The sequence below is a fragment of the Pteronotus mesoamericanus genome, unplaced genomic scaffold, assembly GCF_021234165.1.
Source record: "Pteronotus mesoamericanus isolate MK-2021 breed Mesoamerican mustached bat unplaced genomic scaffold, CSHL_Meso_final contig_1, whole genome shotgun sequence".
In the NCBI taxonomy this organism is placed as follows: Eukaryota; Metazoa; Chordata; class Mammalia; order Chiroptera; family Mormoopidae; genus Pteronotus; species Pteronotus mesoamericanus.
Window position 1 is genome coordinate 4,475,223 of NW_026554998.1, and position 11,496 is coordinate 4,486,718.

An 11,496-nucleotide genomic window follows, 5' to 3' on the forward strand; every position below is an offset into this window, starting at 1 on the left:
TTTTTGGATCCCCGTTGACCCCTTCACCCTCTGCGGCCTCCGCCCCCCGCGCCCCCGGCCTCCCGCGTGCTCAGCAGCGGCCCGGCCGGAGCGCGCCGCTGCTGTGGGGTGAGGCGGCGTCCAGCTTTGCTTTGTCACGTCTGGACGCCCAGTCGCTCCAAAGGGGATTGTTTCCCCGTTGAGTGACGTTGGTGGCTTGTGGGAAATCAGTTGGTGTGAGTCTGGGTCCTCTGTTCCATGGTCGGTCTGCTCCGCCTGTCCGTCCGTCCTGAGGCCTGGCGGCCAGTCTGCGCCGTGGTAACTCTGTGGCAGGTTCGGAAGCCGGTGAAGCACGGACTGCGCTTGACGTGGGCTCCCTGGCGCCAGGGCGCTGCCGGCTGGGGCACCGGTCCTCCTGGCCCGGCGTCCTCCCCGGGCCCCGCCCGCCTGCTGAGCCGCCCTCGCCACCCCGCCCAGGTCCCCGAGGAGCACTTCGCCGCCCTGCTGGCCTACCTGGAGGGGCTGCGGGGCCGTGCGCGGGAGCTGACCGTGCAGAAGGCCGAAGCCCTGATGCGGGAGCTGGACGAGGAGGGTGCCCACGGCCCCGACCGCACCCTGCAGGCGAAGGCCCAGCGCGTCCGGCAGGTGCTGCAGCTGCTCTGCTAGGCGCCGTGGCCGCGAGGCCCCGGGTGGGCCGCCGGCCGCATGCTGCCGGCAGACAGCTGGGTCCCTAGCAGGCCTGCGGCTTCTGAGTGCCGGCTCCTCCTCCTGGCTCCAGAAGGACCCCGGAAAGGACCGCCGGCTGCCGCCCCTCGTCGCCAGAGCCGCTGACAGGCAACGACAGGCCCTGGCCCCTCAGGGCGGGTACGACGCAGGCCTGCTCCCAGCCCCTACCCTGGGTGCTCCTTGCTGAGGGAAATGCCTATTTTTCTACTAGGGGATCGTAGGGATCAGCCAGGGCCTGCTTCCCACCAGCTGTGGTCCCAGTTGGGCTGTGGGGGGCACCCCAGGTCTGCGGCTCGCCCCTCGGTCTGGAGGCCCCTCCCGTGCAGGCCATGTGTCTCCTGGCCGCCGGCCTGACCGCGCCAAGCCTGCCGGGCTGTGGCTGTCCAGCGCTCGCCCGTCAGGCCAAGCTGTGGCCTCACTGCCTGGCTGCGGGGGGAACTGGCTGTATTTTCAATAAACGTGGCCCGTGCCGCCTGGGCTCTTGTCCTGTGTGGTCTGTCCTCACTTACAGGTTGGGAAGAGGCCTTCCTGGAGGAGAGTGCACAGGCCACGGGGCCTCCCGGATGACCCTCCGCCGCGGGTGACAGCAGGGGAAGCGGAGCGCGGCCCACACGGCTGGTGGGGCACCGTGTTGCCGGGGGCGCCGGGGCGCCGTGCTGCGCGGTGTGGGCTGCGAGGTGGGGAATGGCGGCCGGAATCGGCCCGCGGACACATTGACACGTGGGACAGCAAATCCATGTTTTGTCTCCCCAACGTTAATAACATTTTTTAAAAGAATGACAGTGCTGCCCCGGCTGGTGCGGCTCAGTGGCCTGAGCGCCGCCTGCAAACCACGCGGTCGCTACTTCGATGCCCAGTCAGGGCGCACGCCTGGCTTGGGGCTGGGTCCCCAGCAGGGGGCGCGCGAGAGGCGACGGGAGTCGATGCTCCCATAGCACATCGTGTTTCTCTCCCTCTCTCCTCTCTCTGTTAATCTCTCTAAAAATAAAGTCTAAAAACCATCACGATGCTGGTTGGCAGTGAGCTGGGCTTCAGTCTCAGTCGCCCCAAAACACCATGCTGAGGAGGGCGTCTGAGCGGTGCGGTAGGACCTGGGGCGGGGGCGACCCAGCCCAGGAGGGGCCCGCACGTCCGAAGGGGCCCGGGCAGGCCTGCACTGCGGCCTTGGCTCCCACTCGCCCGCAGCCCGGAGCCCTGGCCTCTGAGGGTCTCAGCGCTGGGCCCGCCCACTGGTGCAGCCTGCACACGCCAGGTGCGGAGCCAGAGGCCCCTAGGGACCGAGAGCCACCAGCCCCTGCAGGACGTGCGGGCAGCCCGTGGCAGCCCCGCTGGGCCTCGGTTGGCAGAGCGGTTTCTCCCCAGGAGCCCTGAGCATGGAGGCCCTAGCCCGTGCGTGTCCTGGGGAGGCTGCTTGCAGCCGGGGGACCGTGTGGTTCTGGCTTCCGTGGCCTCAGAGCGACCCGCGGTGTGGCCGGGGGCCCGCAGGGGCCGAAGGCAGGCTGGGGCTCAGCCCCGCTGCAGCCTTGAAGGCGCTCCCCTTGGGACCCGGGGGGGGCGGGGTGCTGAGCACAGACGTCCAGGGGGCCCACCCGCCCCCCACCTCATCTGCATTCCGCCCGCCCAACCCGCAGTCGGGGCCACGGGGGTACCGGCTGCGCCAGTGCACCCCGAGGATGGGGGACCAAGTCCTGCCTGTGTGGCCAGCGGACGCCCCACATCTCGGGTCCCACAGTGTCGAGCGAGACGACGCTGCACAGCTGCTCGCTCTCGTCTTTATTGAGTCACCCGCACCCCCGAGAGGGCGTCTCCCGGGGCCTGGCTGCGCCCCTTGGACCCTGGTGCCTCGTTGGCCTGTTTCTCCAGGGGAGACGGGGCAGGAGGTCACAGGCTCAGGCCTAGTGGGACCCAGGGCGCTGGAGGCGAGGGTTTCACGGGTTTCAGGCTTGGCGGGGGGGCGGCACCAACGGGCTGTGGGGGCACCCGGCAGGGGCTGTGTGGGGAGGTCCCTGGGGGGCGGGGACGCGCCTGGGGGAGGAGGAACGGAAGAAAGGAGGTCGGGGCCTGGCTGCCCTGGGGAGCAGGGAGGGAAGGGGCTGTGGAGGCCTGAAGACGGGCCACCCCCGCGCCCCGAGGCAGCTTGGCCGGAGCCACGGGACGGAGCCCTCGGGCCCACGCCACACAGTCCGCACCGGGGGCCGCGGGGAGGCGAGGGACCGCGTGAGGGACTGTGTCGCCGGGGCGTGACCCACGCCCCCCCCAGGCCCTGGAGTTTGTCCAGAGCACAGGCCAGACCCCCCGGTCAGTGGCCCTGGGGTCTGGGCGCCGCGCACAGGAGCTGTGCGGGCGGCCGCATGGTGAAGGCGGGGGTGGGCACGGAGTCCAGGTCCTCAGGGCCCAGGCCAGGCGGGGGCCGCAGGCGGAAGCTGCGGAGGAGACCGGCGAAGAGCAGGAACAGCTCCGTCCGAGCCAGGCTCTCCCCCACGCAGACACGGCGGCCTGTGGGGAAACCGAGGCCCAGGGCTGGGGGCTGCCCGGGGAGGACGAGGAGGCAGCCTAACAGCGAGGCCTGCGGGCCCCGGGGACCCGGGCCGGCTCCGAGCAGGCGGGAGGGGTGGCAGCGGGGGGCAAGCCTGAGCTCCCGAGGGGCCGGCCGGCGGGTCCGGAGGCCGCCGCACCTGCAGAGAACGGCAGGAAGGCCTCCCGCTTCACGAAGCGCCCGTCGCTGTCCAGGAAGTGTCCCGGGTTGAACTGGTGGGGGGTCTCCCACTGCGTCTTGTCCAGGAGCACGGAGCTCAGGAGGGGGACCACGGGCGTGCCCTGCAGGGGGCCGGCAGGGGGTGCTGGGCTGGCTGCCCTGTCCACCAGGGCAGGCCCCGGGCCGGCGCACTGAGAGGAGGTCCCCGGGGGTCCCCCGCCGGTCAGGATGGTGGCCAGAGGCGCTCGGCCCCGCCTGGTGGAGGCCTGGTCAAGGGCAGAGCGCGTTTCCCAGGCGCGGCCCCAGGCCATGCAGCACGGGCTGGGGCCTGCAGCTCGGAAGCCTCCCCAGCCTCCCGCTGGGAGCCCCGGCGCCCGCCCCCAAGCTGAGAGGAACGGGCGAGTGGGAGTCGGGCTGGGCCCAGGGCTTGGGGGAGGCCGGGCCACCCCACCTTGGGCAGCAGGTAGCCGCCCAGCCGGGTGTTGGCGGCCGTGCAGCGGGGCGCGTGGGGCAGGAGGGTGATGAACCTCTGGACCTCGTGCAGCACGGCATTGGTGTACGGCAGCGAGTGCTGGTCCTCCGGCCGGAGCAGCTGCCCGGGCCCCAGAACACGGTCCAGCTCCTCCTGCACCCGGCCTGTGGGCCAGAGGGCGGACACCGGCGTCCGCGGGAGCCTTGTCCCCGGCCCCTGCGGCCCCCCCGCCCACGGGGGGCTGGGAGAGGCAGGCGGCGTGGCCAGCACGCCCGCCCCGCACACCCACCCTGCACGCCCGGGTGCTTGGCCATGAGGAGGGCGGCCCACTGCAGCGTGGCTGAGGTGGTCTCCGTGCCGGCCATGACCATGTCCAGGACACAGGCCACCACATTGTCCTCGGCAAACAGGCCGTCAGGGTCCCTCCCCTGCAGAAGGGGGCGGGGTGGGGCTGAGCAGGAGACGGTGCCCATGGGCCCCCCGCCCCCCGGCCCTGAGCTTAAGGAAAGGGGTAGGAGACAGGCTTGGGGGGAGGTCTGAGCCAAACTCCTGGGAGTGCCCGCGGTGGCTGGCCCACCGCATCCTCCCAGCCACCCCCAAAAGAAGCGCCATGAAACCCCACTTCGCAGGCGGGGAGACGGAGGCTCAGCGGAGACACGGAGGGCCGGGTGGGGACCGGAGGGCTCTGTCCGGCAGTGGGCTCCCCGGGACGCCCCCGGGCCTGTCGGGGGTGGGGGTGGGAGTGGTCTCGCCCGCACCTGGCCCTGCTGGATCAGGGCATCCACGTAGCTGCGCACGGGGCCGCCCGGCGGCGAGGACGCCCGGCGCGCCGCCAGGAGGGCCCTCAGGATGGCGCGCACCTCCTCGATCTTCCTCAGGACAGGCCGGTGCAGCTGCAGGAGGGCGCCCAGCCGGGGGTACAGGTTGAACAGCTGGGGGCAGAGGGCAACAGCGCCGGCGGTGAGCGAGGCCGCCCCGCAGCCCCGCCGCCCCGCCGGGAGGGGCGGGCAATCCTTCAGCGCCTGCGTCCGCCCGCCCCGGCTGCCGCTGCCGCGGGGTTGCTGCCACCCGCGGCCACCAGAGGGCGCGGGGCGCGGGGCCCCACAGCCCCGCCGGGTGGGACCCAGGCCGGGACTCCTCCCAGGGGAGCAAGGAGGGGCCTGGTGACAGGGAGCACACCTGGGAGTCCCTGCAGGTCGCAGCCGGGGGCTGCAATCACACCCTGCTCTCCTCCCGCCCGAGCTGGTGGGAGGGGCGAGCGGCCCCCTGTGAGGAGAGCTGAGTCCGCCGCGAGCCCCAAGGAGAGGGGAGGGTTCGCCACCTTCAGGCCGCTGCCCCAGCCCCTGCCGCGCGGGTGGCCTCGCGGCTCAGTGAGTCACAGTCAGAAACGGTGCTGCCGCTGCCGACGCAGACGTTCCGGGTTTAGGGAAGGAATAAAATGCACAGGACCCCGGGCGTCCTGGAGATTAAGAGGCGACGCCTGCGACTCTGCAGGGCCGGTGCCAGGGACCCCTGGGTGGCGAGCAGAGGGGACAGGAGGGGGGCCTGCGCCTGAGACCTGTCCCTTCCCAGGCTGTGCCGGGACTGACCGGGGCTGGCACAGCCACGGGACGCGGGGGCCGGAACGGAGCTCACTGCCGGCTGGCGACCGCGGGGCCCCTCCCGCCTGTCTCAGGCTGGCACCCAGCTCCCCGCCCCCACCCAAGGCCGGGGGGGCAGCGGCCTCTCACCTGCAGCCCCGGGGACCCCAGGAGGACCATGACCTCGTCAATGAGGCCCAGCAGGGCCACGAACACAGGGTCTTGGTAGTCGAACCGCTCGCCGAAGAGGAGGGTGAAGGTGATGTTGCAGGGAGCCCAGCCCAGCAGGGCCAGGGGGAAGGGCCGGCCTGGGGGGCAGGCAACAGGCTTCAGTGGGGAGGGCTCCCGGGAGGGGGTGTTCCCAGCCCCCACTCACCTCCATGCTGGTCCAGCTGCCCCACGAGGCAGCTCAGCTCCCGCAGGATCTTGCTGGCCACGGGCCCCCGCCCCACGCCCAGGCCGTGGAGGGTGCGCACGGTGAGCTGGCGGGCGGCCTTCCAAGGCGCCCCGGAGGAGAAGAAGACACCTGTGGCCGACATGGCGGGGGGCCCTGGAGGTGCAGGCGGGCAGCTCACGGGGTCCCCACCAGCGGCCCCAGGAGCCGGCCCAGCCAGCCCCGTCCCCTCCGGGGCGCGGCAGTCCCCGAGCACCGTCCGCCCCCGTCCCTCCCCAGGCACGGAGCCGGGGACTCCCCACCTGCCAGGAACTGCCCCGCCGAACCTACCCCTGCCGCCCTGGATGAGCTGGAAGATGGGGACGGGGGGCCGGTCGGCCAGCGCCCGCCCCGAGCCCACCAGCGCCTCCCTCACCGCCTCGTAGCCGCTCAGCACCACTGTCCGCTGGCGTCCGAAATGGACAGTGAGCACTGGCCCGTACTGTTCTGCAAGCTGGGGCGACAGCAGGGGTCACCTGGGGGCCCCCCGCCCCCCGGCCATGCTGTGCAGGGCAGAGCCCAGGCCGGACGGGGGACCACGTGGGCAAAGGCCCAGGAGCCACGAAGCCGGAGCAGGGTCTCGGGCGGCTCCCCCCGCCCCTCCAGGAAGGCAGGGCGTGGCCTTCGGGGGGCTTCTTTTCAGGGGAACTCTCCAAGGGGCTTTCTCGGGCCCCAGACAGGCCGCAGGGCTGGGGGGCTGTGGGCTGGGGTGGCTGTGCTGGGAGCCCCCGCCCCGCCCCCGACCGCCAGGCCCCGCCCCCTCCCAGGCCTGCCTCCCAGGTGCGGGGGAAGGGGACCGAGAACTTGGTGCCAGCAAGCACTGGCCTCACGACCCCTTCGCCTGCGCGTTTGCGTCCCCTCCTGTCCCCACAGCGTCCCTGCCCACGGGGAGGGGGGCTCTCACCTCCCCACCGCAGCCAGGGCTCGGCCCTCGGCTGGCGCCCCAGTCCCTGCCTGCTCTGCCCCCGGCTTGCTGCCGGGCAGCCTCTGGGCCGAGGAGCCTGGGGCCTGCAGCCTGGGGAGCAGCCGCTTCGGTCCAGGTCACCTGTGGGCAACCCGCAGCACCCCACCCCGCCCTCCAGCCAGCAGGCGCTGTGGCCGGCAGGCCCCCGGCTGCCCCTCGGTGGGTGTGGGCAGCGGGCAGCACCTGGTGCTGGCTCTGCTGCCTGGTGCCTCTCCCTGGGGCGCCCGTCCCCCCGCTGCTGCTGCCCCAAACCTGGCCCTTCTTTGAGGTCCCTTCAAATGCTGCCTCTTCCAGGAAGCTCTCCTGGCTCTCTGCTCTGCCGACAGCCATTTCTTCCGTGTGGGGTGGCGTGTCTGTCTCTTCCCCAAGGCAGGGCAGGCACTCGGGGGCCCCTGGGTCCCTGCCAGGCCAGGGCCCAGCGGGACCTGGAGCCTCCTGACCCACAGGGTCCTGGGAAACGGGGACTCGGCTTCCCCAGACGGGGCTGGGCTGTCCCCCAGCTGCCGGACGCCCGCCCCTCACCTCCATCAGCGAGTGCTCCTGCTGAGAGAGCCGCAGCAGATGCAGGTTCCCGATGAGGGGCAGCGGGCGCGGCCCGGGGGGCCAGCGTGGGGCTGGGGCGCGGGCGCGGGCGCGGAGCAGCGCCCAGACCCCCAGGAGCCCCAGGAGCCCCAGGAGCAGTGGGGCCATGCGCGCGGCGGTGACGGGGCCTCAGCTCCCTGCCTGGGCCCACCGTCCCGCCCTGTGCCTTGTAGGCCTCCAGGAGGGCGTGCCAGCACCCCACCCACCCCGCCACCCCGAGAATGTGGAACAGGCAGTTTGCAGGGGACAGCCAGGCGGCTTAAAGCGACAGGCGTGTGTGGAATGCGGGGTCGAGTCTGCGCCGGGCGCAGGCCGGGTGCCATCTGGGGGCCGATGTCCGGGCCCTGGGCTCGGCGCACCCACACGCTGCTGGGGGGACCCGTCATGGTGGCTGGTCTCCACCCTCTGCCTTGGGCTCCCCATCAGAACCGGGGCCCCCAGGGCCCGGGGACCCGGCCCAGCTCCGAAGGGAGCGGCCTGCCCTCCCTGCGCCGAGTCCCTCCTCGGGCCCCGCGGTATGAGGCCTGTGGGCCTTTCCCAACCCCGTCCCCGCCCAGCGTCCGCCCAGCTGCTCTCTGAGGGGCCTGTGGGGGCGGGGACCAGGTGCGGAGCCCCCAGGACCGGCCCTCAAGGGTCTGCACAGCCGACGCCCCAAGTCCCAGGGCCCTCGCGGGGCGCCTGCCGTGTCCCCGCCGCCAAGGCTGCGACTGACGGTCGGCTCCTCGGTGGCTGCGTAGGCTCTGTCACCGGGGCAGCAGGCGCCAGCCTGCGCCAGGACAGGGCGGGGCCGGTCTGGAGCCGGGCTGCGGGGGGACAGGTGGCCCGCCTGATGGGCCCTCGTCTGTCTGGACACACTCTTGTCCCCTAAACCCTGGCGGCCCAGCTGGGAGGGGAAGAGGTGCCACCGGACAAAGAGCTGGGCGGGACGGGGCGGCCGCTGGCCCCGGAAGCCTCTGGGCCTGCTCCCCGCCGCCTGCCCCGCAGGAGGCAGCTGGAGCCCCATGCCCTGGGCAGGGCCCCACCGGCCCCCAGCCTTGATTTGCACGCGCCCAGGGTGGGGTGCTCACCGCCGGAGCCGAGGCCGCTGCCGGGGGTGCAGGCCAGGCCTGTCTGCCCAGGGCAGCAGCCCCTTAGCTCGGCTGGCGCTGGCCGGGCACCTGCGGGCTCTGGGCTCAGCCAGGGCGCAGGGCACAGGCTCTGATGCCGCGACCCGGCCGGGGCCCCGCAGTCCCGCAGGAGAAGCCGATGCAGCAGTGGCTTCGCCACTGAAAGCCCCTCGGGCACTGGGGGGAGGCCGCGGGGGGGAGGCCAAGGACCGCAGAGGGTCAGGCGCAGAGCTGAGTCGGGGTTCTCCCTGGGGGAGCAGCCCCTGCAAAGCAGGGAGGAGTGTGTGTGAGGGGCAGGGGGCCGGCGGGGGGCTGGCGGGGGGCCGGAGCCCGGAGCGCGCCTGCTGGGCCCCGCGGGGCGGGGGCGGGGCGGGGCGGACTGGGGGGTGGCGCTGCAGGCAGGGCACTCGGGTCGGGGGGGGGGGGGGCTCAGCCCTGCGCGGCCTCCTCCCTCAGGACGGTGAAGCTGGGCCCTGCCAGGCTCCTGTGCCGGCGGCAGGACGTCCCGGAGCCTCCCCGCTGAGCCCGTTCCTGGTGCCCTCTGCCCACCGAGCCGGGGCGGGGCCCTCCCTGCAGGGCCCTTAGCCTGGCCCCTCCCGACAGCCCAGCCGGAGGCCCCCATTCTGCGGAGGAGGAAGCAGGGGCTGTGTGCAGAGATGCTGGGGGCGCCGCGGGCGAGGGGGCCGGGGGCGGGGGCAGCCACAGCGCCCCCCGGGGGTCTCCTCTTGGGGTCGACTGCTCCGATGGGATACGAAGCAGAGGACCAGGGCCTGTGACCTGAGCCTTGGAGTCACGCGGCTTTGTCTCCTCAGGGGAGTCCTGAGCCAGGCCAGGTCCCGGGCCTTGGGAAGTGGGTGGGGGAGGGGAAGGTTGCAGGAGGTGGGGCGGCCCTGTCCACGTCCCGCTGACCCTGAGTGTCCTCACGGACCTGCGTCCCCTGCCCCCCTCACAGAGGCGCCCCCGCACAGCCCCAGGCGCGCTGACAGCAAAGAGAGCCACGTGCGTGTGTGAGACGCAGGAAGCACTGGCTGAGTGACCGCGGAGAGCGTGTCTGGAGTCAAGGATGACGGGAAAGCTTTGGTTTTTAGCTCCATGGTTGAGGTTTTTTCCCTACAACGAAATTCCATTTCTGGTGAAATACAAGCAGTCCAAGCTCAAAATAGTCATTCTGAACCCGCAGCAATGCCTGGGGCGCCACCCTCCCACCCCCCGCAGCAGATCCTGAGTCGCTGGGGTCCGTGGCGTCTGGGCTGGGGGTCACTCTCGGTCCCGAGCCCAGGCCCGCGGAGCAGGGACCGGGGCCTCGCGCCAACGCGCAGCCTGTGCGGCTGGCGGACGTGTGCCCGGAGGGGAGGGCGAGGTGTCTGGAGGTCCTCGCCTGGGACCTGGAGACTGCGAGGCCCCGCGTGTGCCCTGGGCTTGGTGGTGGTGACGGTGCTGCCAGCTCGGGGTCGAGCAGGAGAGAGGGACTGCGTGCCGAGTCACGGGGGTGGGACGTCCAGGTCACGGCCATGACGATGCCGAGGACGCCGAGCCGTGGCGTGGGGAACGCCGAGTCACGGGACGTGAATGCCGAGGAATTATCACAGGTGGGCACAGGTAACCAGGTCCCTGGTGATTGTGGACAAAAAACTGAACTGAACGGAGTTTCCAGCAGAGAGCGAGACAAAGCAGATTTAGGAAGCCGCATAGAACGTGGAAGCAGAGCGGAGCCAACAGCAGCCCTGAACTCGGGCTCAAGGGCTGTGGTTCCTCAGGGTGGGTCTCCCACGATGTCCTTGCGTGGCTGCCGGGAAGGGGGCCCCACAGCGCTCACTGATTACAACGCCGTTGTGAGGAAGCAGGGGCCGGGGCGTCCTCTGCGCAGGCGCAGCTCTGCCCTGCGAGGGTTCGGTGCTTTTCCGGGTGCAGAACCCCCCGGCCTGAGAACAGGGTCTCCGCCCCTTGGGCGTTCTTCCCCTGAGTCCCGGGCCCCTCTGGAGTCTCCTCCTTCCTGACTCTCTCCTGCCTCAGAACGGCAAGGAGGAGCCTGCGTCGCGGGTGAGAACGTGGAGTCGCGGGGACCTGAATGCCCAGCCCCTTGTACAGACTCCGATGGGCTTTTAATCGTAAACTGTCTTCGTTTTCCTTCACGTTCCTCTGAACCAGACTTGACTTCCCAGTGCAAAGCGGCTGCTTCCTCACGGTGCCTTCGAGGCGTCTTGTCTGATCGGACCTCGGGGAGGGACTCCGCGGCTGCTGCTCCAGACGGGCAGGCAAAGCGCCCTTGGCCCTGAGGCCCGGGGTCCGGCCGCCGGCGCGTCCGTGGCGGCTGTCGCTTCCGGGCCCCCTGCGCCTGGCGAGGGCTGACCTCCGACCCCGAGCAGGGCCGGCCCTGATGCTAAACCCCGAGACCGGCGTCACCCCCGTTTATGGGACCGGAGCTCCAGGCGACGCCCCCCAGTGGCACGGAGAGAAGCGCGCAGGGACGCAGGCGCAGCGGGGGAGCCTGGAGTCACGCGGCTCCCTCCGCGCCTGGGGCCTGGGCGGTGATCCCGCCGCCGGCCCTTGGCACCTGCTCCCAGGAGCAGAGCCGTCGCGGCCCAGCGGCGCGGTGACGGGGGTCCAGCCCGGCGTCCAGGCGCTTCTGCCACAGCCTGTCCGGGTGAGCAGTCGTGCCACTGCCGGCGCTCAGTCCCCCTCACCGCCCCCGCGCCCGACCCTGGGAACTGAGCAAACCGGGCTGGAACGAGGGCTGCAAAGGGCAGCCGGGCACGCGGCGCCTGAGCGGTGCCAGGAGCCCGGGAGCCATTTCCCTGAGGACCTAGACGTCCGGTTTCTAGAAAACACCAGGGCGGCTTCCCAGACACTGTCCCTGGGCTGCAGCCGTTTCCAGACGGCGCCCCAGCTCTGCACAGCCCCCGCCGCGCCCGCGGCCTCGCCTGCGCCGCCGGTCAGCTCGCACGGGTCTCCGGCCTTC

The 11,496-nt window shown here is 72.1% G+C and overlaps 2 protein-coding genes across 4 annotated transcripts in view; one reads left to right on the forward strand and one right to left on the reverse strand.

The window, feature by feature from the left end:
* CUNH7orf50 (chromosome unknown C7orf50 homolog) overlaps positions 1–1,291 on the forward strand; it is a 60,110-nt gene extending 58,819 nt beyond the window's left edge. For all 3 annotated transcript variants that reach the window (XM_054573773.1, XM_054573861.1, XM_054573945.1), the window contains one exon: positions 457–1,291. In XM_054573773.1, coding sequence (XP_054429748.1) covers positions 457–645 — 189 coding nt within the window. In that variant the 3' untranslated portion in view covers positions 646–1,291. The remainder of the gene's footprint in view (positions 1–456) is intronic.
* Positions 1,292–2,472: 1,181 nt separating this feature from the next.
* LOC129064959 (cytochrome P450 2W1) lies at positions 2,473–7,539 on the reverse strand. The gene is made up of 9 exons (XM_054566258.1): positions 7,372–7,539; positions 6,177–6,339; positions 5,829–5,978; positions 5,603–5,760; positions 4,631–4,804; positions 4,162–4,300; positions 3,852–4,036; positions 3,381–3,522; positions 2,473–3,201 (listed from the first exon to the last, which is right to left on the reverse strand). Exons 1-9 carry the CDS (start codon positions 7,537–7,539, stop codon positions 3,005–3,007), a joined length of 1,476 nt encoding a protein of 491 aa, XP_054422233.1. The 3' UTR covers positions 2,473–3,004.
* Positions 7,540–11,496: the final 3,957 nt, after the last annotated feature.

Bases quoted from the DNA above. Each gene is read 5' to 3' on its own strand.
- LOC129064959 (XM_054566258.1), bottom strand. From the start codon at position 7,539: ATGGCCCCACTGCTCCTGGGGCTCCTGGGGCTCCTGGGGGTCTGGGCG. The intron at 5,979-6,176 runs GTAGGTTCGGCG...TGTCGGCCACAG, and splicing joins GCTCATCCAGGGCGGCAGGG to GTGTCTTCTTCTCCTCCGGG. The intron at 5,761-5,828 runs GTGAGTGGGGGC...CCTGCCCCCCAG, and splicing joins GCAGCTGGACCAGCATGGAG to GCCGGCCCTTCCCCCTGGCC.